This window comes from Xyrauchen texanus, chromosome 24 (genome assembly GCF_025860055.1).
Source record: "Xyrauchen texanus isolate HMW12.3.18 chromosome 24, RBS_HiC_50CHRs, whole genome shotgun sequence".
In the NCBI taxonomy this organism is placed as follows: domain Eukaryota; kingdom Metazoa; phylum Chordata; class Actinopteri; order Cypriniformes; family Catostomidae; genus Xyrauchen; species Xyrauchen texanus.
The window spans coordinates 13,521,535-13,541,734 of NC_068299.1; the positions used below are offsets into that span (position 1 = coordinate 13,521,535).

The following is a 20,200-nucleotide window of genomic DNA, read 5'->3' on the forward strand; positions in this document are numbered from 1 at the left end:
AAGTCATGTAGTGTGTAGGAGGCATAACACATACAGATGTGTCTCTGTCTTTCTAATGTATGCATCGTCACACACTACTCACAAACACTCATTATAAGATGTCAGGAGTCAGCTACCCAAGGCAAGCTGCAGGGTCAAACTCTGACAGCCACCGCTAAATGTTTTTTCCTTCAAGGGGCAATTATGCATGTGGTTTCTGAATGTGTGTTTGTTTGAGTGTATACTGTATACAGCATGTGGCATTTTAGGTGACACAAACTGAGAAAGACATTGACAACAGACTGAGACAGACAGGAGGTAAGAGGCTTTAGCCAGACATAATAGGGAGAAGGAACTTTGGGTAATTAAAGGATATGATGTACTCTGCTAACAGACAGACAGACAGACAGACAAACAGATAGATTACTAAACAGAGAGACTCTTTCTCTCACTTTGTCATTCTTTCTGCCAGGATTGTTCCAACCACTCAACCAAAAGTGTCTTGGATTTGATAAGGTTGTCAATCTCCAGCAAAAAGAGTACTAGAGTGCAGAGAAAGACTTGCCTCAGGCCTAGGTTGTAGAGTGCTGGTACATAGACAGAGATTCTAGAACATTGTTTTGTCATATAGACAGACAGGAAGACACAAACAGATATGAATACATAATTGGGTTGTGCATACAAAGGCAATGTACACAGTGCAAAGTTTTAGCAGTGAAAACTGTGTTTTGTGTGTGCAGAATACAGGAGTCATTCCCGAACTGACTGGTTGACTAAGTAATTGTCAGAGTCCTGCAACTATGGTTCAGTTATATTTTCTTCCTTTGTGGCAGGATTCTGACATTCTCATCATTGTTTACATTTTGTTGGGTTTCTGCTGTCTTGTCTCGTGTTTGTGAGTGCATGTGGCTTGTGTACTGTTTATCACCGCCATGTGCACTTGTATCTGTTATAGTTGTGTTATAGAACCAGTCTCCCAGGACACCATGCAGGACTTAAATTTCTAACCTGCTCTCAGGAGGGTCGGCCCATTGGTATCTATGCTAACGATATTGCCAATGAGGTCAGGTGGTGTATTGGTGAAACCTTTCTTAAGAGTCGGGTGAACTTTTTTTTGGCCCTTTTGGGACCTAGTGGATCACATCTGTTGGCTCGCTGAGATGGATGTTCCGCTCAAGAGATGGAATGCCGGACTGCTCCTCACTGCCCATGCCCTGTCCTTCCCAGGGATCTTCTTGGGCTTCTTGTCGCCGCAGGAGGAGGAAGCCAGGAGGCGGAGGCACCGCAAGGCCTGTTACATTGCAGCTCACCAGGTGGGGTCAGATTCCGCTGAATCTCTCCTGGAGCCCAGAAATATTGCATATACCTCTCCAGTGGCCGCCAATTTTGACACTATTTTAATTTTTTTTTTAAATAGAGAAAGTGAGATTTTGCAAACAAATATTGCAAATACTATAGTTAGATACGTTGTAAATCCACAAATTGCTGAATAAGGAAGAGAAAAATATTTCATAGCACTCCCGATCTGATCAGCTGCACGTGTGTGGCACGCTCCATATGAACGTGACAGGTTAACAACATGGAAACTGATATTAAAGACAGCGGTAATATTCCCAGTACGATTGTACACAGTGTGATTGCAGATCAGCTTCTTCCATCATGCAGGTATACACCGGATTAAGACCATAACTGGCCTCGGCGTGCACATGTTGATGAATGGTCTCCTTTCCTTTCTTTTTACCCATTAAAAAAACGTTAGTTACGTGACAGTCATTGCACTTCATTTCAAATCATGGAGAGGCTATATATGGGACAATCAAACATCCACTGCTCCTTTTGCCATGATGATTAAGATGCACTGATCAGCCACAACATTAAAACCACTTACAGGTGAAATGAATAACATTGATTATATCATTACAATGGCACCTGTCAAGGGGTGGGATATACTAGGCAGCAAGTGAACAGTCAGTTCTTGAATTACATGTGTTGGAAGCAGGAAAAATGGGCAAGTGTAAGGATCTAAGCGACTTTGATAAGGACCAAATTGTGATGCTAGAAGACTGGGTCAGAGCATGTCCAAAAGAGCAGGTCTTGTGGGGTATTCCAGGTATGCAGTGGTTAGTACCTAACAAAAGTGGTCCAAGAAAGGACAACCGGTGAACCGGCGACAGGGACATGGCTCATTGATGTGCATGGGGAGCGAAGGCTAGCCCATCTGGTCCGATCCCACAAAAGAGATACTGTAGCTCAAATTGCAAAAAAAAACTTAATGCTAGCCATGATGGAAAGGTGTCAGAACACACAGTGCATCGCAGCTTGCTGCAGACCGGTTGGAGTCCCCATGCTCACCCCTGTCCACCTCCGGAAGCACCTACAATGGGCACGTGAGCATCAGAACTGGACCATGGAGCAATGGAAAAAGGTGGCCTGGTTTGATGAATCATGTTTTCTGTTAGATCATGTGGACGGCCGGGTGTGTGTGAGTCCTTTACCTGTGGAAAAGATGGATGCACTATGGGAAAAAGGCAGGCCGGAGGAGGCAGTGTGATGCGCTGAAACCTTGGGTCCTGGAATTCATGTGGATGTTACTTTGACACGTATCACCTTCCTAAAGATTGTTGCAGACCATGTACACCCCTTCATGGCAATGATATTCCCTGATGGCAACTTTCTAGATAGACTTGGTTTAGAAAAAATGAATACCTACTTTTGCGGTTTTCTTATTCTATTATTTCTGAACATCTGGGTTTATTAGATTTTAATTATTTTACATTCACACTCTGTTGACAACTTCCCCCTGTCATGCGTTTGTAAAACTGATTCATTGCTTTTTTTCAGACAAGAAGCAAAAATCTCATTTTTTGTCTTTAGTCTGAACTCTAAACGGAAAAATCTATAATAATAATAATACAAAATAATTATATTTATGTATATGTATATATATATACTGTATATTTCTCTGTGTGTGTGTGTCCTGGAATATTTTTTGTAATTCAGGACGCAACATGTATCTTGATTAAAATCTTTCCACATGTACAGTAGCACACTATCTGACATTCATTACACAGTGAATGGTGAAAGAGTGGAAGAGTTAGCTGTTTTGGACATTACACAGATGAATCATATTGATTTATTGATATGTGTTTGTAGAGGAAAGCCTCTTGACATTGGGCTCACACTTATATCATTTCTATAGCAACCTACTGTATGTGGATATACTGATATTGTCTACACTGTCTGAACAAAGCATCAGATTTCATCACTTACAATAATACAATGCAGACAGCCAGGCTTAAAAATCTAATTTGTAATGTCATAATTTCAATGCCCTGCTGAGAAAGTACTGGACCAACTTATCTTGAAAATAAAAAGGTCGATGTTGAATAAACTTATTCTGAATGAAACAATGCTTCTATCTATTTGCTGAGGAATGAAAATCTGACTTCAGACTGAGAACCAGCTGGAACTAATCAAGCTTGACTCCACTTAAAGCCATTTAGGAGATAAAATTGATTCGATTCATTAGAAAAATCTACGAACAAATGTACATCTGATTTGGAATTAGCAATCCAATCTTTAACGCATTACTTGAATTCATTCGATTTGAAAGGAGCTGGCTGCGCTCCTAATGTGGAATGATGTGGAAAGAAATATGGCTGAAATATGCCAATCATTTGTCAATCAATGTGATTTTCTAATGAAGCCTTCACTCTGTTTCAAACGTGGGAGCTCTGACTGTGCCAGTTAACATGCACAGAGTCAGACCAGCTCAAGGCGTGCCTGGATATTCTCAATGATAAATGATTTTTATATTTCTTAAGTTTAAAAACCGAGACAGATGGAGACTACTTAACGAGCCACGGCTCTCTAAGAGAAATTTTACTGCACATTACCCTAATGGGCTTCTTTTTTCCCCCCCTCTCTGTCCCTCAATCCACTGTTTCTCTCTGTCTCTCTTACTCTTAATCTTTCACTAACCTTTATGTTGCTTAGCTCTCTCTCTCTCTCTCACTCTCTCTCTCTCTCTCATGGTTGAGAGGTAATTACTGTCATTTACTTCTGCTCTGGCCATTAAGCCTATGTCCGTGACCGTGCTGTGAGTAGCTCTACACTCTTTTACTGTAATAACCTGCTGAGGTACGACTCCCAACACAATGTTAGTGAGGAAGTTTAGGTGCTAATGCTTTTTTTCCCCATCAACCATGGAATGTGTCTGCTCTCAACCAGACTAATGCTGATTCCACAAACCCACACACAAACACACACCGCTTGACCATTCATGTGGCAAACAGTCACATTCAATGCAGATTGACAATGTTTAAACAAAAGAATGAGAAATTGAATGTCAGAAATGCATAAACCTTTTCTACTGTTAATTAAGTCGATAAGTAGAACAATTTATAACCTAATTTAGGTTAAAATGCAGGTGTGATTTGACAAGTCTTGTGCCAAGAGCTAAGTCTTAATCAACAGAAGCTGAAACTGTTCTCCATTGGTCTATAAAATGACTTAAAGTGTGAATCACATGAAGAAATGTCCAAGTCATATTTCACCCCAAAGTCAAAGTAAAAAAAAAGAAGAAAAAAAATTACAATTTGCATTAAGAAAGACATTTCTGCACAATTAAGCAAATTTCTACCAAAATCTCATTAGTGTAAAAGTGGGGATTTTTTTTTATAAAACATATTTTTAGAACTGTTAATGTCACCCTGTACAGACACACACACAAAAAAACAATGTGTATGAAGACTTTAGAATTTAAATAATATATCACTATTTTTTGCATTATTGTGATGATCATGATTAGTGTGCCTAATTGACATAAAACATCTACAATGCAAAACAAAATCTTAATTGGTCCTAAAATAGTCTTCAATATGACCCAATATGAAATGTTCTTGATTGATTATAAGATTCACCCCAGATATTTTTTTAACTAATGGGGCAAAGGTCAGTTTTAGAGAGGTTTCATTCTCGAAATTAGAATTAAGACTTAAGACTTTTGGATTAAGACATGGCCACAATCACACCATTTTCTAAAATCAAAACTGCAGGTTAATCATACTTAATCAATATGTGTATGTTGTTTCTAATTCTCTAATTCGGGGGTGTTGAATGGTTTATATCTTACAAGCACATCGCTGTTTGTCTTGAGGACAAGTCTGGGCGTGTCTTTGGACAAGCTGTGGTGTGGAACGCCCTCCTCCTCTCTGGCCTAAAGGAAAAACATAATGCCCCTTTTTATGCATGGCCAAAACTGAAAATAAACACACACATAAACACACTCTCACACACACACACACACACACACATAACAGATGTAGAAAAGAAAGTGGGAATAATGTGAATGAGGAAATGGAGTGAGAGAAAAAAACAACATGCGCTGTGCTGGACGGACAGAGAGTAAAGTGACATTCTATGTGAATAAGTAGTCTGTGTGTATACTGTATGTTCATGGTTGTGTAATTCAAGGTTATTCATTAGTATAGTGTACTGGAACATAGACAGCTTTCAATTGTATTAGATACTTCAGAACCTTGAAGATCAAACAAAATGAGTTATAAATTATTCAAGAAGCAAATGGACACAAGCAAACAGAAAAAAACCCCATGTACATAAGACACCATCACTGTCAAGTAAAGATAACTACACTAAACTAAATATTCAAGAAAAATCAAATGAGCAAAAGTGGCACTGTACTAAATATCAGCATGGCTGTGATTACTGCTGCAGGTAAATTCAGCATGATTACACATGTGATTTTGCTTTTATACAACAGTTCCATAAACAAGAAGTTAATATCAAGTAAATACCTTTTAGACATGATTTGGCCAGTTACCTTGCCTACTGACCAAACACAGACAAGCGGAGTGATACAAACAGTGAATTGTGTCCCATGCAATGCAGTTATGTTACGCATCAGCATTCATGGAACGGCGTTTGTTGCATAACATATAATAACACTGAAATAACACAGTTAAAAACTGACCGTAAAACAATGTGGCTAACCGTATGTCATTCACATTCTAATTGTTTTTCTCTCTATCTCTCTGTGAGCTGTCTAAGTATCTGAATGTCACTCTGCTAACAAATAATACTAAAGAACATCAGTGTACACGTACAAGCACACATTTGTGCCATCTTTATCTTCAGTCTTTATATCGTTGAGCAATGTCTGTGACCCCTCTGGACGTTGGCCAGCTCATTTACATATAGCGCTAATGAGGGTGCATCAGTATTCTCTCTCTCTCTTTCACACACACACACACACACACACACACACACACACACACACACACACACACACACACACACACACACACTCTCTCTCTCAAATAGCATATCTGCAGTCTTAATGACTTGAGGCATAATGGTGCTCAAAGCAATAACTACACACACAAGTACAAAGATAAATCTACATGCAGACACACAAAACTCATTGTGTACCTGTCTGCTTATAAAGAAATCAAAAACTGCAAAGCTAATGTCTTAGTGTATGTGTTTGTGAAGAGGATTATATACACTTTAGCAACACTATATTGTATAAAACATGCCCCAAATGTCTGTGTTTGTGTGTGTGTTATGCCTTATTCCACCTGAGGTCTGGCAGTTCAACCACATCTCTGCAAGCCTCCATCCATCCATCCATTCATCCATCTCACTGATATAGGGACCCCTTTCTATAAGGTAGAGGTTTTGTACTATAAATAATACCAGGCCATAGGGTTAAAGAAATTAATTCAGTAATAAACTCCAATAACTCTATCCATACTCTATATCAGCATTTTTTCACTACAATGACATGTTGAACAGGGTATGTCCACGAATATATGAGTGGGTTATAACAGCGTTTCCCAGCCTTTTTTCTGCCACGGCACACTTTTTACAAATAAAAAATACTACGGCATTTTTATTTATTTTTTTAAGAATAAGCTTAAAGCACCAATTCCAGCGGTTTTAGTAATTCAAGTATAGCAAATTAACGACACAATTGTGCAGAATTTGCTGCAAAAATAAAATGTATTTTCGTGTGGCTTGCATTTGTCAGTTCATTGACCACTTCTGGAGATGTCACTAGGTGGCGACAAATGAGCATCTTATGTGCTATGAGCGAGTCATTGAATCATTTTGAGATGTTCACGACCAAAATCTACCAGCAGAATTTATATTTTTTAAGCATTAAAAGAAAAAGCAGATCTATAGTTTTCCTTCAGTTTGATCAAGATTTTTTATCCTAAAAGACAACAATAATAGTCTAATAATAGTGAGTTTCAATAACGTCCTTACCTTCTCCTACATTAAAACTTGCATGACTACACATCTTCTGACTTCAGTAGAATGTTTAAGAATTAAAAGAACAAAGCAGATCTACGGTATCATTTTCCTACAGATTTAAACTGCTGAGCATGACTTTTATCAGAAAAGATTACAATTGTAGCTAAATTATAATCATTTTGAGTTTCATAATGTTTTTTAGTCATTGTAAGCGCATTTCACATGAGTTGAGTCAAGCCGTCAACACTCCGTTCAATGCCAGCGTCAAGCGTCGCATTGCCCTCCACATGCCAAGAGTGGCAGAAAGCTTCATGGAGGGGCGATTTTTACGAGTTTGCCCCGCAAGAAAGCAGGTGATGTGCACAATAAACAGTGAAAATGTATTTGGAAGACAGAGAAAAAAAACTGTTTCATTGATAGAACAAAGTAATAAAAGGACTCATTTATGTTTAGGTCGAAGCGTTTTCTTGGTGAATTTAAATGAGTTCAATAACTGGGGTCTCTCTCTGAGACTCAGAAACTATAAGGTATTATTTCATTAAAAGTAATTATGTGACATTCAATATTTCTTCACAAATTTGGACAGTTTTTAAATATTTCTTGTTGCTTAGCACTCTTAGAATTATTATTTGTGAAGCAAAGACGTGTGTGAAAAACACTTTGGTGTAAAGTGGCATCACTTCATAGATTTCAATGTATTCTGCGGCGCTGACGCAAGTCATGTGAAAGCCCCTTAACATGTACAAATATCAGTCACTTTTGTAAATGAATCATAGCTCTTCACAATCACAAAAGTGACTGATTAAAACGGCGTATTTCATGCGTGTTTTGTTTCCTGGCTTGCAGCTATGAAATAATCACCCTGCACTGTGAGTCAAAACGCCATGGCAACAAGGCCTGAGGAAGCAGGGGCCCAATAGGTTCTTTAACACACACACACACACACACACAAGAGAGAGAGAGAGAGAGAGAGAGAGAGAGAGGACATTGCAAAAAGAGTTTGTTCTAAAGAAATTGAAGGCATGTTGATGTTCAAGATACAAATAAATGAATAAGCTGAACATTTGTCAGACCTGCAGGAACTAAGTTCCAGGTTATAGATGCTCTTATAAACAACTTTGTTATGCATGTATTAATGATATGTCTGCACATAAATCAACATGACCATTTACCGGCAGATCATTTACGCTCCGTCAGATTTTAACACTCTAATCAAATAAAAAATGTAGCACTAGCAGTTACTACCTATGCAACATCTGACATACAAACACACTCTGCAGGAGAAACAGATAAAATAAGCAATGTTGATGATGAAAAATAGAATGAGGAACGCAAGAAAGGGATTTCTATCTTTCATATGCTCATCATTTTGTTCCCTCCTTCTGAGCTTTCTGAGCATCTGAACATCACTCTGACACGCACCACAATACTGAAGCACACACACACACACACACACAGCATATGGCCACTCAGTTTACACTCATCATCTCTCTCTCGCTTTTGTTGGCAGAGCTGCATTTTATTCTGATTCATTCTGTTTTATGGCATATAGTACAAATTGTTCTATCTTCCACTATGTGTATCTTCTTCTGTCTGTGTGTTTATAATGGGTTTGTTTAGCCCACTTGTCTGTGATGGTTTCTGTCTTTATTAAAATGATGAGAAAAGAGAATATTCATTTATATGCTTTTTCTCAATGTCTCACTTTTTATAAAGCCCCGTTCACACCAGCAGCGACATGCAATGACAACAAGGGATGATCTCATTCATTATCAATATGATCAGAGCAAATTCTAGTGACACACATGACAAAGTAGAGAAAAGTCTAACTTTTTAATGTCAACAGTCACTTTTATTCATGATTCATCCAGTCCCTTTTCTTGTTGAACGATATTGCCGAACTGAATTAATGACATGCCTCCTCTTGTTCAGACATTTACATTTATGCATTTGGCAGACGCTTTTATCCAAAGCGACTTACAGTGCAGTTATTACAGGGACAATCCCCAGAACAACCTGGAGTTAAGTGCCTTGCTCAAGGGCACAATGGTGGTGGCAGTGGGGTTCGAACCAGAGACCCTCTGATTAACAGCCCTGTGCTTTAGCCACTACGCCACCACCACTCAGACAGTCAGCAGATTCCCATTCATGAAAGAGATGACTGATTTATTAATTTCGTTCACCAACAAGTGGATCAGTTCATCAACTTAGTTCACAAACAAGATGTCTTGTCTCGTTCAGACTCAAATGACCAACTGGTTCAGGGCGTGTTCATTGAGCAGGTCAAACCAATGTTATTATGCTCTTTCACAGCCTGCACTCCAGTGATATTGGCTCGTTCTATAATCAGTCTTTAAAGGCAATAAATGTCACCAAAGCTGTCTCATGCTTTAAACTAGAGCTCATTGGCTTCGAAAGGGAGAGACTTAAGTGAACAATAAATATGAGTCAGTTTATGGTGATGAACGATAATGATTCATTTACCAAAAAAGATTTGTTCAAGAAGAGAGATTCATTCATAAACTAAAAATAAATTATGCACACTATTGACATACAGTACAAGAGCTAGCGTCACCAAGTAACAATATCCCTGATGATGATGTGAACGGGGCAAAATCTCTTTCGTTCTTAAACACACATACATTTTGTTCAGCTGCTCAGATTCTTTAAAGCATCCCCAAAATTATTCATTTTGGTAGATTTAAGGACAGTGGTCCATTCTACACTGGAATCAGATGATAATACCATGGTACTGAATTATTACTACATATATATATATATATAAGAATATATTCATATACGAGAATGTAACCATAGGTAGGACCACATTTTTGTTTATGTTATCTTGGACTTCCACCTAGAGGCATGGATGCAGAATCATTCAAACACAATTGTTTTATGATTCAAATACCATTTTAGAAATTCACTATTCACAGTCAGGATTAATTTTAATCCATGAGTTAAAATGTCCAATAACAGGGCAGTTACTGAGATTAAAGTATTCGGCTGGTCGTGTGATCCTAACATAACTTATAATTAATTTCTTTAGGAATAAAACATTTATTAAGAAATAATTACTGAATGCATCTTTAAAAATCAACTAGAGCCCCCAAAGAGTCTATGGTGTTTACTGCCCTGTTCATATACTAAAGCAATCAGCTACAAGAGCCGGTTTACTGTTAACAAGCAATGTAACAATTTGCCGCATTCGAACAGAATTTGGGGTCAAAGGTGAGATTTTTGTAGAATTTTACAACAGCTTTGAATGTGGCTCTTCCAATCAGAATTTAAAATACAGTAGGAACCATCCATTTTATATTATAATACATAGTTTACATGGTCCTCCAAAGAAATTCAAAAACAAGTATACCATGTTATTACCATGGTACATGTCCAAAACAACATGGTAATACTATGGTACAGTTTTGCTAATTTTTTTGTAAGTGATGACTGACACAACAACTTTATATGGACATGTCTTGGTATAAAAATGTCTTTCTTCATTTGGAACTGAGGACCTCAAATAAAATCAAGTGCTTCCACTCATTCATCCTCTCACACACACATACAAATGCACACACACATGCACACACAAACACACACGCACACACACACACACACAGACACACACACACCGTTGTTGCGGCTACCCTTATGAGGACTCTCCATAGACATCATTATTTTTATACTGTACAAACTATAGATTCTATCCCCTAACCTTAACCCTACTCCTAAACCTCATAAAAAACTTTCTGCATTTGTTTTATTTAAAAAAAAACATGTAGTATATTTTTAAGCGATTTGAATTATGGGGACACTAGAAATGTCCTCATAAACCACATTTATAGCATAATACCACTGTAATTACCAGTTTGTAACCTAAAAAAATGTCCTCGGAAACCACCCGCACACCGTTTGCCTCAGTCCAGAAAAAAATCACCATATATGGACACACTTCTCTGTATTCAAAATATTTGGTTAAGGTTTCATGAGGCTAAAAATATTTTGTCAAAATTCATTAGCTCAGCACCTACAGTACACACACACACACATTGCCTACACATATGAGGATTTAACAATGTAAAATGAGCCAACCGTCTAACACAATAAACGCAATACAGCAACTTTACTCTCTCTCTGTGTGTGTGTGTGTGTGTGTGTGTGTGTGTGTGTGTGTGTGTGTGTGTGTGTGTGTGTGTGTGTGTGTGTGTGTCTGACAGAGGTTTACCACATTTCCTCAAACTAGGGAACTTCACACCTTCAACGGGTAGGAGTTAAGAACACCTAAAGCAGCTGATGTGAGAAAAAGTTTTACTGCCTGAAGTGTGTGTGTGTGTGTGTGTGTGTATGTGTATGCATGTTTTCTCTCTCTGTCTGTTATGAGTTTCATGTAGCAGCTGAAGGTATTTACTGCAGTAATGCCAGAGTGCTGCCACGGCAACCAGGCCCACTCCTCAGCCTATCCCAGTGTCTTATTTCATAAACACACACGTTGCTTATCATTGCAGCTGACCTAGTAGCATTCATCAAAAAAAGTGAAAATATTTTGTAAAATAATCTTTTAAAGAATTATAGAATTAAAGGTGGATTCATGCCTGAGTGATTCTCAAAGGAATTAGGCAAACACCGTTTTTATTGGTGGAATAAAATGATAATTTTCCTGTCAGAATTTCATTTGCCATTCCTAAAATGTGTCTCCTCAGAGTATCACAACCTGCCAAAACAGTTACTGACTACACTGACATGCTGTGACAATAAATTATAAAATCTACTGATCTACTGACTATATATATATATATATTCATGTTTTCTCTCTCTGTCTGTTATGAATTTCGTGTAGCAGCTGAAGGTATTTACTGCAGTAATGCCAGAGTGCTGCCATGGCAACCAGGCCCACTCCTCAGCCCGCCGAGATGGGAGGACTGGTTCCCTCTGCCAGGGGTCAGAGGGCTTGCTGCCGTCCACAAGATGGGAGGAGCGGCAACGGCGTGTCCGGGAATCGGCAGACAATTTCTTTCTCTCTCTCTCTCGCTCACTCTTTTCCTCTCCCCACACCTCTCCTCGTCTCTCCCACAGGTTCTCAGGAGGTGGGGTGGAACACCGGCTGACAGAACAGCCTGAAGGGCAGTGTCTCCCCTCCAGAGATGGTGGGAGTTAGTCAGACCGGTTGCGCCCCAGCCTGAATCAGACTGTGTTTTATTTTGTTTTAAGTTCATTTATATCATTAATATCTACTGGTGTAGAGCCAACAACCTGTCCCTGAATGTCGACAAAACAAAAGAGATGGTTGTTGACTTTAGGAGAGCACAAGGTGAACACACTCCGCTGAACATCGACGGCTCCTCTGTGGAGATCGTCAAAAGCACCAAATTCCTTGGTGTTCACTTGGCGGAGAACCTCACCTGGTCCCTCAACACCAGCTCTATCACCAAGAAAGCCCAGCAGCATCTCTACTTTCTTCGAAGGCTGAGGAAAGCACATCTCCCAACCCCCATCCTCACTACATTCTATAGAGGGATTATTGAGAGCATCCTGAGCAGCTGCATCACTGCCTGGTTTGGGACTTACACCGTTTCGGACCGCAAAGCCCTGCAGAGGATAGTGAGCACAGCTGAGAAGATCATTGGGGTCTCTCTTCCCTCCATCAAAGACATTTACAAAAAACACTGTATCCGCAAAGCAACCAGCATTGTGGACGACCCCACACACCCCTCACACAAACTCTTTACCCTCCTCCCGTCTGGCAAGAGGTACCGAAGCATTCGGGCCCTCACGGCCAGACTGTGTAACAGCTTCTTCCCCCAAGCCATCAGACTCCTCAATACTCAGAGACTGGTTTGACACACACGTGTCCTGAGTTGCACTTTAATTACTGTCACTTTATAACTGTCTGCTACCTCAATAACTGCTATGTGCATAGAACACTATCTCATAGTATGTTATGTTTACATTTTTAGAAACTGTCATCTTTTTGCACTACTGAGTACTGGTCGGCGCTGCACTGTGTCTATTGTCCTGTTCATTGTCAGTAATTTGTTGTACTGTCCTGTACTTTTTGCACATGTTTGCACGTGCACTTTATATAGGTATATGAAGGTTTTTTTATATAGGTATTTTATTTCGCTGTGTTGTCTCATGTGGTCCTGTGTTGGTCCTTTGTTGTTTTTATGTAGCACCATGGTCCTGGAGGAACGTTGTCTCGTTTTGCTGTGTACTGTACTAACTGTATATGGTTGAAACGACAATAAAAACCACTTGACACTTGACTTGATTAAACCTTTATGCTGACTGTTCAGCCGGTTGCCGCCTCCTCCTTGCCCATCCTTGAACTGTTACATTGGTGCTGAAACCCAGGAGGGAGGAGGAATGTGCTGTTGCAGAGTCCTCGCCGCTGCAATCCGCCAGGGGAGGGTCAGCATCTTCCCTCCAGATGGGGGATATGTCAGATCGGTGGAGCCACTGCCTGGGGGAGGAGTGTAATGAGGAGGGCATGTCCGGGCCGTGCACTGAATCAGATGATCAGTGGGAGAGCAAGATATAGGGGAGCCGGAGGTGCCAGTTTGAGAGAAAGAGAGATGCATGTGGCCACGTTGTATGTGTGTCCTTATGTTTATGTTTGTTTTATGTTGAGTTTCTGATTAAACTTTACATTGACTGTTCAGCTGGTTCCCACCTCCTCCTTGCCTGTCCTTATACTGTTACAATATACACACACACACACACATACACATATATATGTGTGTGATTTTGGTGAAATTTGACCTGGAATATTTTTGTGAGGCTTGCCCATTGTCATGGTATTAAATGTGTTTCTGTGTTTTTGTAAATGATTTTATGATTCAGAGACATTTTGCTGACTGCACATCTTCAGGTAAGTTACCCTGCACTACATATTGACAGTCCTTTGTCTCTGTTTCTGTCTGTTTGTCTGTCTCTCTCTTTTATTCTTAGTGATGTACACAGTATTCACAATACATCATAGTATTATGAGTTTAGAAACACAGAATGTTCGGGAACCAACACAAAGGTTTTATTTTTCTAAAGGTTTTATTTTTTAATAGTGATTTTCATTATTAAAAGATATGCATCTGTAAATATCATGTATTGTATTCACCTTATTCTGCCCCTCCATTTTCTTCCGAATTTTGTCATCTAACTTCCTGTTTGTATTGAAGCTACAGAGGAGAGTCAATCAAAATGGATTATGTGTGGGAGAATAGAAAGTTTTTGGTGTGAGATGATGGTGTGAGACTACACCACCCTTTTACTAATTGAAAAAGCTTGTGAGGTGTTTTTTCTGTCACTCTAAATGTTAGTTTTTTCCAAGGTAAATTGGACCTGGCAGATCACATTCATACAGCTATGACACGATGCACTTTTTAATGATACAAGCGTTTAATTGTTATACGTGTAATTGTACTTAACTTTTAGGTTTCAAATGGTTAATAATTTGTGTTAAAATGTGTAGTTGACTTGAAATTTCCAACAGTGACAGCTCGTATTATTACACATGCAAGTTCATAACATTAAAGCAAATAAGAATTGTACTTTTTAAAATTAATTTGTCACCCAACATTTTTAGAGGCTTAAATTTGATTTAAAATGGTTGTGATCAGAATATAAAATAAAACATACACCTTCACAAGTTTATGTGTGAATGTCTGTGTGTATGCGTAAATAGGCCTATAGTTGCACCACTCCAGGTTTAATGCAAAAACAATCTGCTCATCTTAACAATAGCACGATGGGTGAATGACACGAAAAGATGGTCAGGTGTCGTACAAAGATATTTTTAATGACTTTGTGTTGTCTCTTGGACTTCATGAACACAGAAGAATATCAGTACGTCCACAGCGTGAAGGTAGGATCTTGTGTATTTATGAATTAAGTACTCTTGTTTCAAAATCTTCCTGCTCTGCTTTCAGTTGTTATGATATCCCCTCAACACCTTAAAATACTCATGATAGCTTCAGACAACTCTATAACCTGTAAATCCACTTCATAGCTAATTACACTTTGACATCAACACCATAGTTATCTATATAGTGACCACTAGAATGGAAATTTTCGAGACCACAATTTCAAGATGGCTGTGCGCTAGATTCTCTGTCGCATAAGGTGTACATTAGCTCTATGTGACACATGTGTTTCTTATACATTTCATGCAATGAGGTAGGACTTAACATACAGTATATGACTTTTACAGACCTTTTGATATGTCTGTGCATTCAGGTTTTATAAATGTACAGTATGTCTTCCTCATCAGTCACTACTATACCACGTATAGTGTGTATACCATTATATTATGGATATAATCCTCCAAACTTTGGTAAAATATCAAATTGTCCTGATCTCCGATCCCTGGGAATATACACCACTCAACAATTTATGTGATTTATACAATCACGCGGGTCTGTTTTGTGTATCTGCATGTTTTTGAGTGTCTAAAAGTACTGTAAGTGTTTCAGTATTATGTGTGTTTTAAGAGCAGTGGTAAACTAAGTGAAGCCCTAGTCATAGTGTGCATGTTTTGTTGGCCTCTTCATGCTGTTCACTCGGTCCACAAACACACCACACACTGAGCGAGGGGTGGCTGTGAACAAACATGCATGCATGTGGGAGTGTGTGCGCATGCATGTGAGACTCTTGTGTGAATGTGTGTGATGGTGCGCATATGTCTGTGCATATGTAATGTAGGCATGTCTGTGTAGAGTTACAAATTAGGAAAACATCTGTCCCCAGAAGTGATCTAAATCTGACAAAACATTCCTTCGGGGACATTTAGGAATGTCCTTGTTTGTAAAAATTATTAATAAATAAGTTCATGCTTTTTTATTATTCTAAAAATGCAAGAGGTTTAGGGTTAGGGATTGTGTTAGGGTCTTTACTAATTATAATTATCTTTATACATAAAACAACAGAAATCTATGGTATGTCCTTGTTTAACTAGCTAAGAAAACGTATGTGTTTGTGTGTGGGCACACATTTTTGCATGTCTGGGAGTATGTATGCGAGTGAACATGAAGATATTATGAGTCTCATAAGAGTGAGTAAGTGTACAAGAGAGAGAAGAGAAATCCAAACACAGTATACTTACACTGCAATTCCTCACATATCCAAGCTTAGATAGAAAAGAAAACACACAATCAATAGCTGTCTCACTGATGGTTGCATGAAGTCTTTATAAAAAAATCTCTCTCTTAATGGATTTCTTGTGCACTGATTATAACATCACATGGTGACACACTAGACACTGAAGGTTGAGCTATAATGTGGATGCTGAGATATAAAAAAACATTTGTCAATACGCAGCCATCAGCATGTCTTTGTTCACCAACTGCATTTAAAAGTATACATGAAATGCAAATATATTAACAGATACACACTTAAAGGAAATAACTGGAACTTTCATCAGTGAATCAACTACCTGCTTATCTTTCTCATAACTGTCTCACTTTTGTGTCTCTGTGGACAGATAACTACTGTATTATGTGCATAAGTATCAAAATCTATAGGAACAAACATAATGTCTTTAATTGTGTTAGAATAAAGAACAGAGTTATTAAAAGGTTTTGGGGAAAAGGTAAGTCAGAAAAAAGTGATGTCAGATGGAGAAAGCCTGATTGGCTGAGAGGACAGGAGAAGACACAGACTGGGTGAATATTTACCTTGTTGCGTTTGAAGTATGCACGACGGCAGGCGGCGAAGCATTTCTCACTACAGAAACTCTTCATCTCAGAGCCCATACTGAGAGAATAACGCTTCACTCCCACTTTCTGACACCATGCACACATTATCTGAACATTAGAGGTGTCCTCCTCTGAAAGAGAGAGAGTGAGAGATGGACATGAGATGAAATGCCCCTGAAAATCAATTCCCATGGGCTAATATTGCCCCTTAATAAAATCATTTTAATTTAAAAAGACATTCATATTTTTGTCTGTTAAATGTAAAACTCAGATTTAAGTGGCATGGTGATAACAAGCCAAGGCATTAGTAACATTGTGTTTACATACAAAGATATATACATCAATCCATACAGATCTCCCATTTGATCTCAGTTACAACACGAAACCAACATCTCTATCAAACACATACACACATAACTGACAAAAGAATGGATGTGGATGTGAGTGTGTGAGCACTTAATTTGGCAGTATCTCAATGGCAGATACATAATTTGCTCCTCGGGGGATGTAAATATGCTCTACCTCTCCTTGCCCACACCCCCCCCCCTCCCCTCCCCTCCTCTCTCTCTCTCTTTCTCTCAGTACACACATATATAATAATGTTTTTCCATATTTTTATTTCTTTGAAATGTGCAAACAGACTGTGATATTAGTGTGTATCTTGGGGAATATTATGGCCTGTAGCAGGTCCATTGAGCACAGAGAGCTGGACCCAATACTGCAGAATAGAGTGTGACATCATAAACCAGTTAATCTATAAGACATTCACTGATATTTACACTTGAGGAGTGTGACATCATTGTGCATAAAGAAGTGTGACATTATAATAAAACTAACATTGTACTGCCATTTGTACTGCATAGATTAGTGTGACATCATACAAGATCATCTCTAGCACTTAAACTCATATTTACACTCAAAGACTGTGACATTATAAACCAGATAATCTCTAACAATATTTCCACAGTTTTTTTTTCTCCACACACACACAACATTTTACTGGTCGAATACATTTTTCATAGAAATATTACAAGGGCTGTCAATTTCACACTTAACTATAATTAATTAAATAAAGAATATAGCTGAAAGCAGCAATTACAGGGCCAAGCACACCAATGGCAAACATTTGGATTGAATATAGAATTCCGGTGATGATTTTATGCATTTTAGGAGAAGTTTGAAAAAGTAGGTTTTCAATTAAATTCAAAATAGCGGGTAGGAAGTATAACCGACCATGGCAAATTTGGTATCATCATACTCACCATGACCCAAGGAAGCCAATGACATAAGTCTCATGACAATAGACCAAACATTTAGCAATGTCACCGCTTACATCAAACACAGAAGGGGTGGCAAAAACCATGCGCAAACAGTAAACTTTTATCAAATTCCTTTATTGACAAACGGTTTCGACGGCTCTCTTGATGACTGTGGCTTCAAGCAATCAACAGATCTGACTGGACTGAGGAGATCATTTCAACTCAAGACTTTGCAGCAAACATTTATAGTGAACATTATTACATGTTTGTTATTAACTCATATCATTCTAATAATTGTTTAGCTAAGAATATGTCTGTATTTATGATAGTTTTGTGTAATACTTTCGTTTAATCATCTAATATGTCAAATCTAACACAACAATTTGAAAAAATATGAAATTTGTAAACAAGGGGATTGATTGGTCTATAGGCCAAAAAAATCTAATGTATAAGCATTTCTTTGTATCTTTTGATCACTAGATGGTACTTTCCCCAAACTTTTTGAGTAGCTTCAGGATATAACCCCAATGACACATAGTGGATTTCGTAAAGAAATTTTGCAATGTGTTTTTAAACAAAGCTATTTAAGACAAAATTCTAATTGGCCATCCCCCAATATGGCCGACATAAACAAAATCGGTTATCATTTGACTGTATATTCCCAAGGAAACAAAAGAGACCAGTCTCAAGATTTTAGGCCAAATTATTCAGAAGTTGTAAGCACAAATATACATTTTCCGATTTCCTGACCACTAGGTGGCGCTGTACCAAAACTGTGCAGGTACCCTCACGTCATGCTTGTGATGACACATACCAGGTTTTGTGTCAATATGCTAAAGCGTTGTGAAGATACAGCATCACATCCATTTTGTCGTGTTCATCATCGAATTCATTAAGGAGGTATACCAGAACTATTTGGCCAATCATCAAGAATTCCATAACTTTTTGTCATGAGTGTCTCTAGATGATTGAGTGTCTCTATGCATTCGACTCGCCATGAGGCAAGGAATTAGAGGAAAAATAATCTTGATTCTAGTCCTTAGGTTCCAAAAGATACGAGCATAAACATAAGTGCAAATTTAAACAGTTGGTGGCACTAAAGAGTTATAGTTAGAGACCCCAAATTTGGGTCAGTTACATTTGAGAGTGTCCTCTATCAGTGTGCCAATTTAATAACTTTCTTATGTACAGTTCAGTGGGCTGCCAAAGACATCAAGAGAGTAAGAATAAAAAGAGGAAAACTAAAAGATACAATAGGTGCCTCTGCACAAATTATGCATTTAAAAATGTATGCAGTGACCCTGACCTGCCAAACCAATTTTACCAAGAGCTTGCAGAACAGAATGAGTAAGAGGCTGTTCACACAGAACAGTTCTTAATTTCAAAAAGAGCGATGGGTCTCGAGACACATCTGAACAGCCCCTAAATTTACATATGTACATACTAACAAACCAGATTGCAAAAAGGATTCATTGACTTCTAAATCGCCTTTTTGTTATGTCTTTTCAATGTTTAACTTATCAACCACAATAAAGTCATTTTTCATGAGCAAATATTGATAGGATTTTTTTAAACAAATTATATCAATCATAGTATCACGTAATCAGTTTGATAAAATGTTGCAATCAATTGACAGCCCTAATTTGTATATATCAAAGACAGTTTATAACGCACTTAAAGACCATCGGCAACCTCCCCTCCACCTACCCACAAGGGATTAAGTGAAACCTGTCATCATGCATCACCCCACACACATCAAGACTATAGACATCTGTATATTTCTTGGTGTGCATGTGTGTGTGTGTGTGTCAGTCAATCTGCCTACATCACAGTGCATGCCACAAGATATTAGATCTTTCCCATCATGCTCCACTAACAACCAGAGGCTTTTGGGCACGAATGTTCAGTTTTGGGTGCTTGAATTGCATTCTGTGCACACACACACACACACACACACACACACACACACACACACACACACACACACACACACAC

General features: G+C 38.5%; 1 protein-coding gene across 1 annotated transcript in view; it reads right to left on the reverse strand.

Moving 5' to 3' along the window:
- The window catches only part of LOC127617466 (sine oculis-binding protein homolog A-like), a 57,807-nt gene that overhangs the window by 14,287 nt on the left and 23,320 nt on the right, over window positions 1-20,200 (reverse strand). The window contains 2 exon segments of the mRNA XM_052089438.1: window positions 5,114-5,197; window positions 16,926-17,077. Of these exon segments, the coding sequence (XP_051945398.1) occupies window positions 5,114-5,197; window positions 16,926-17,077 (236 nt within the window).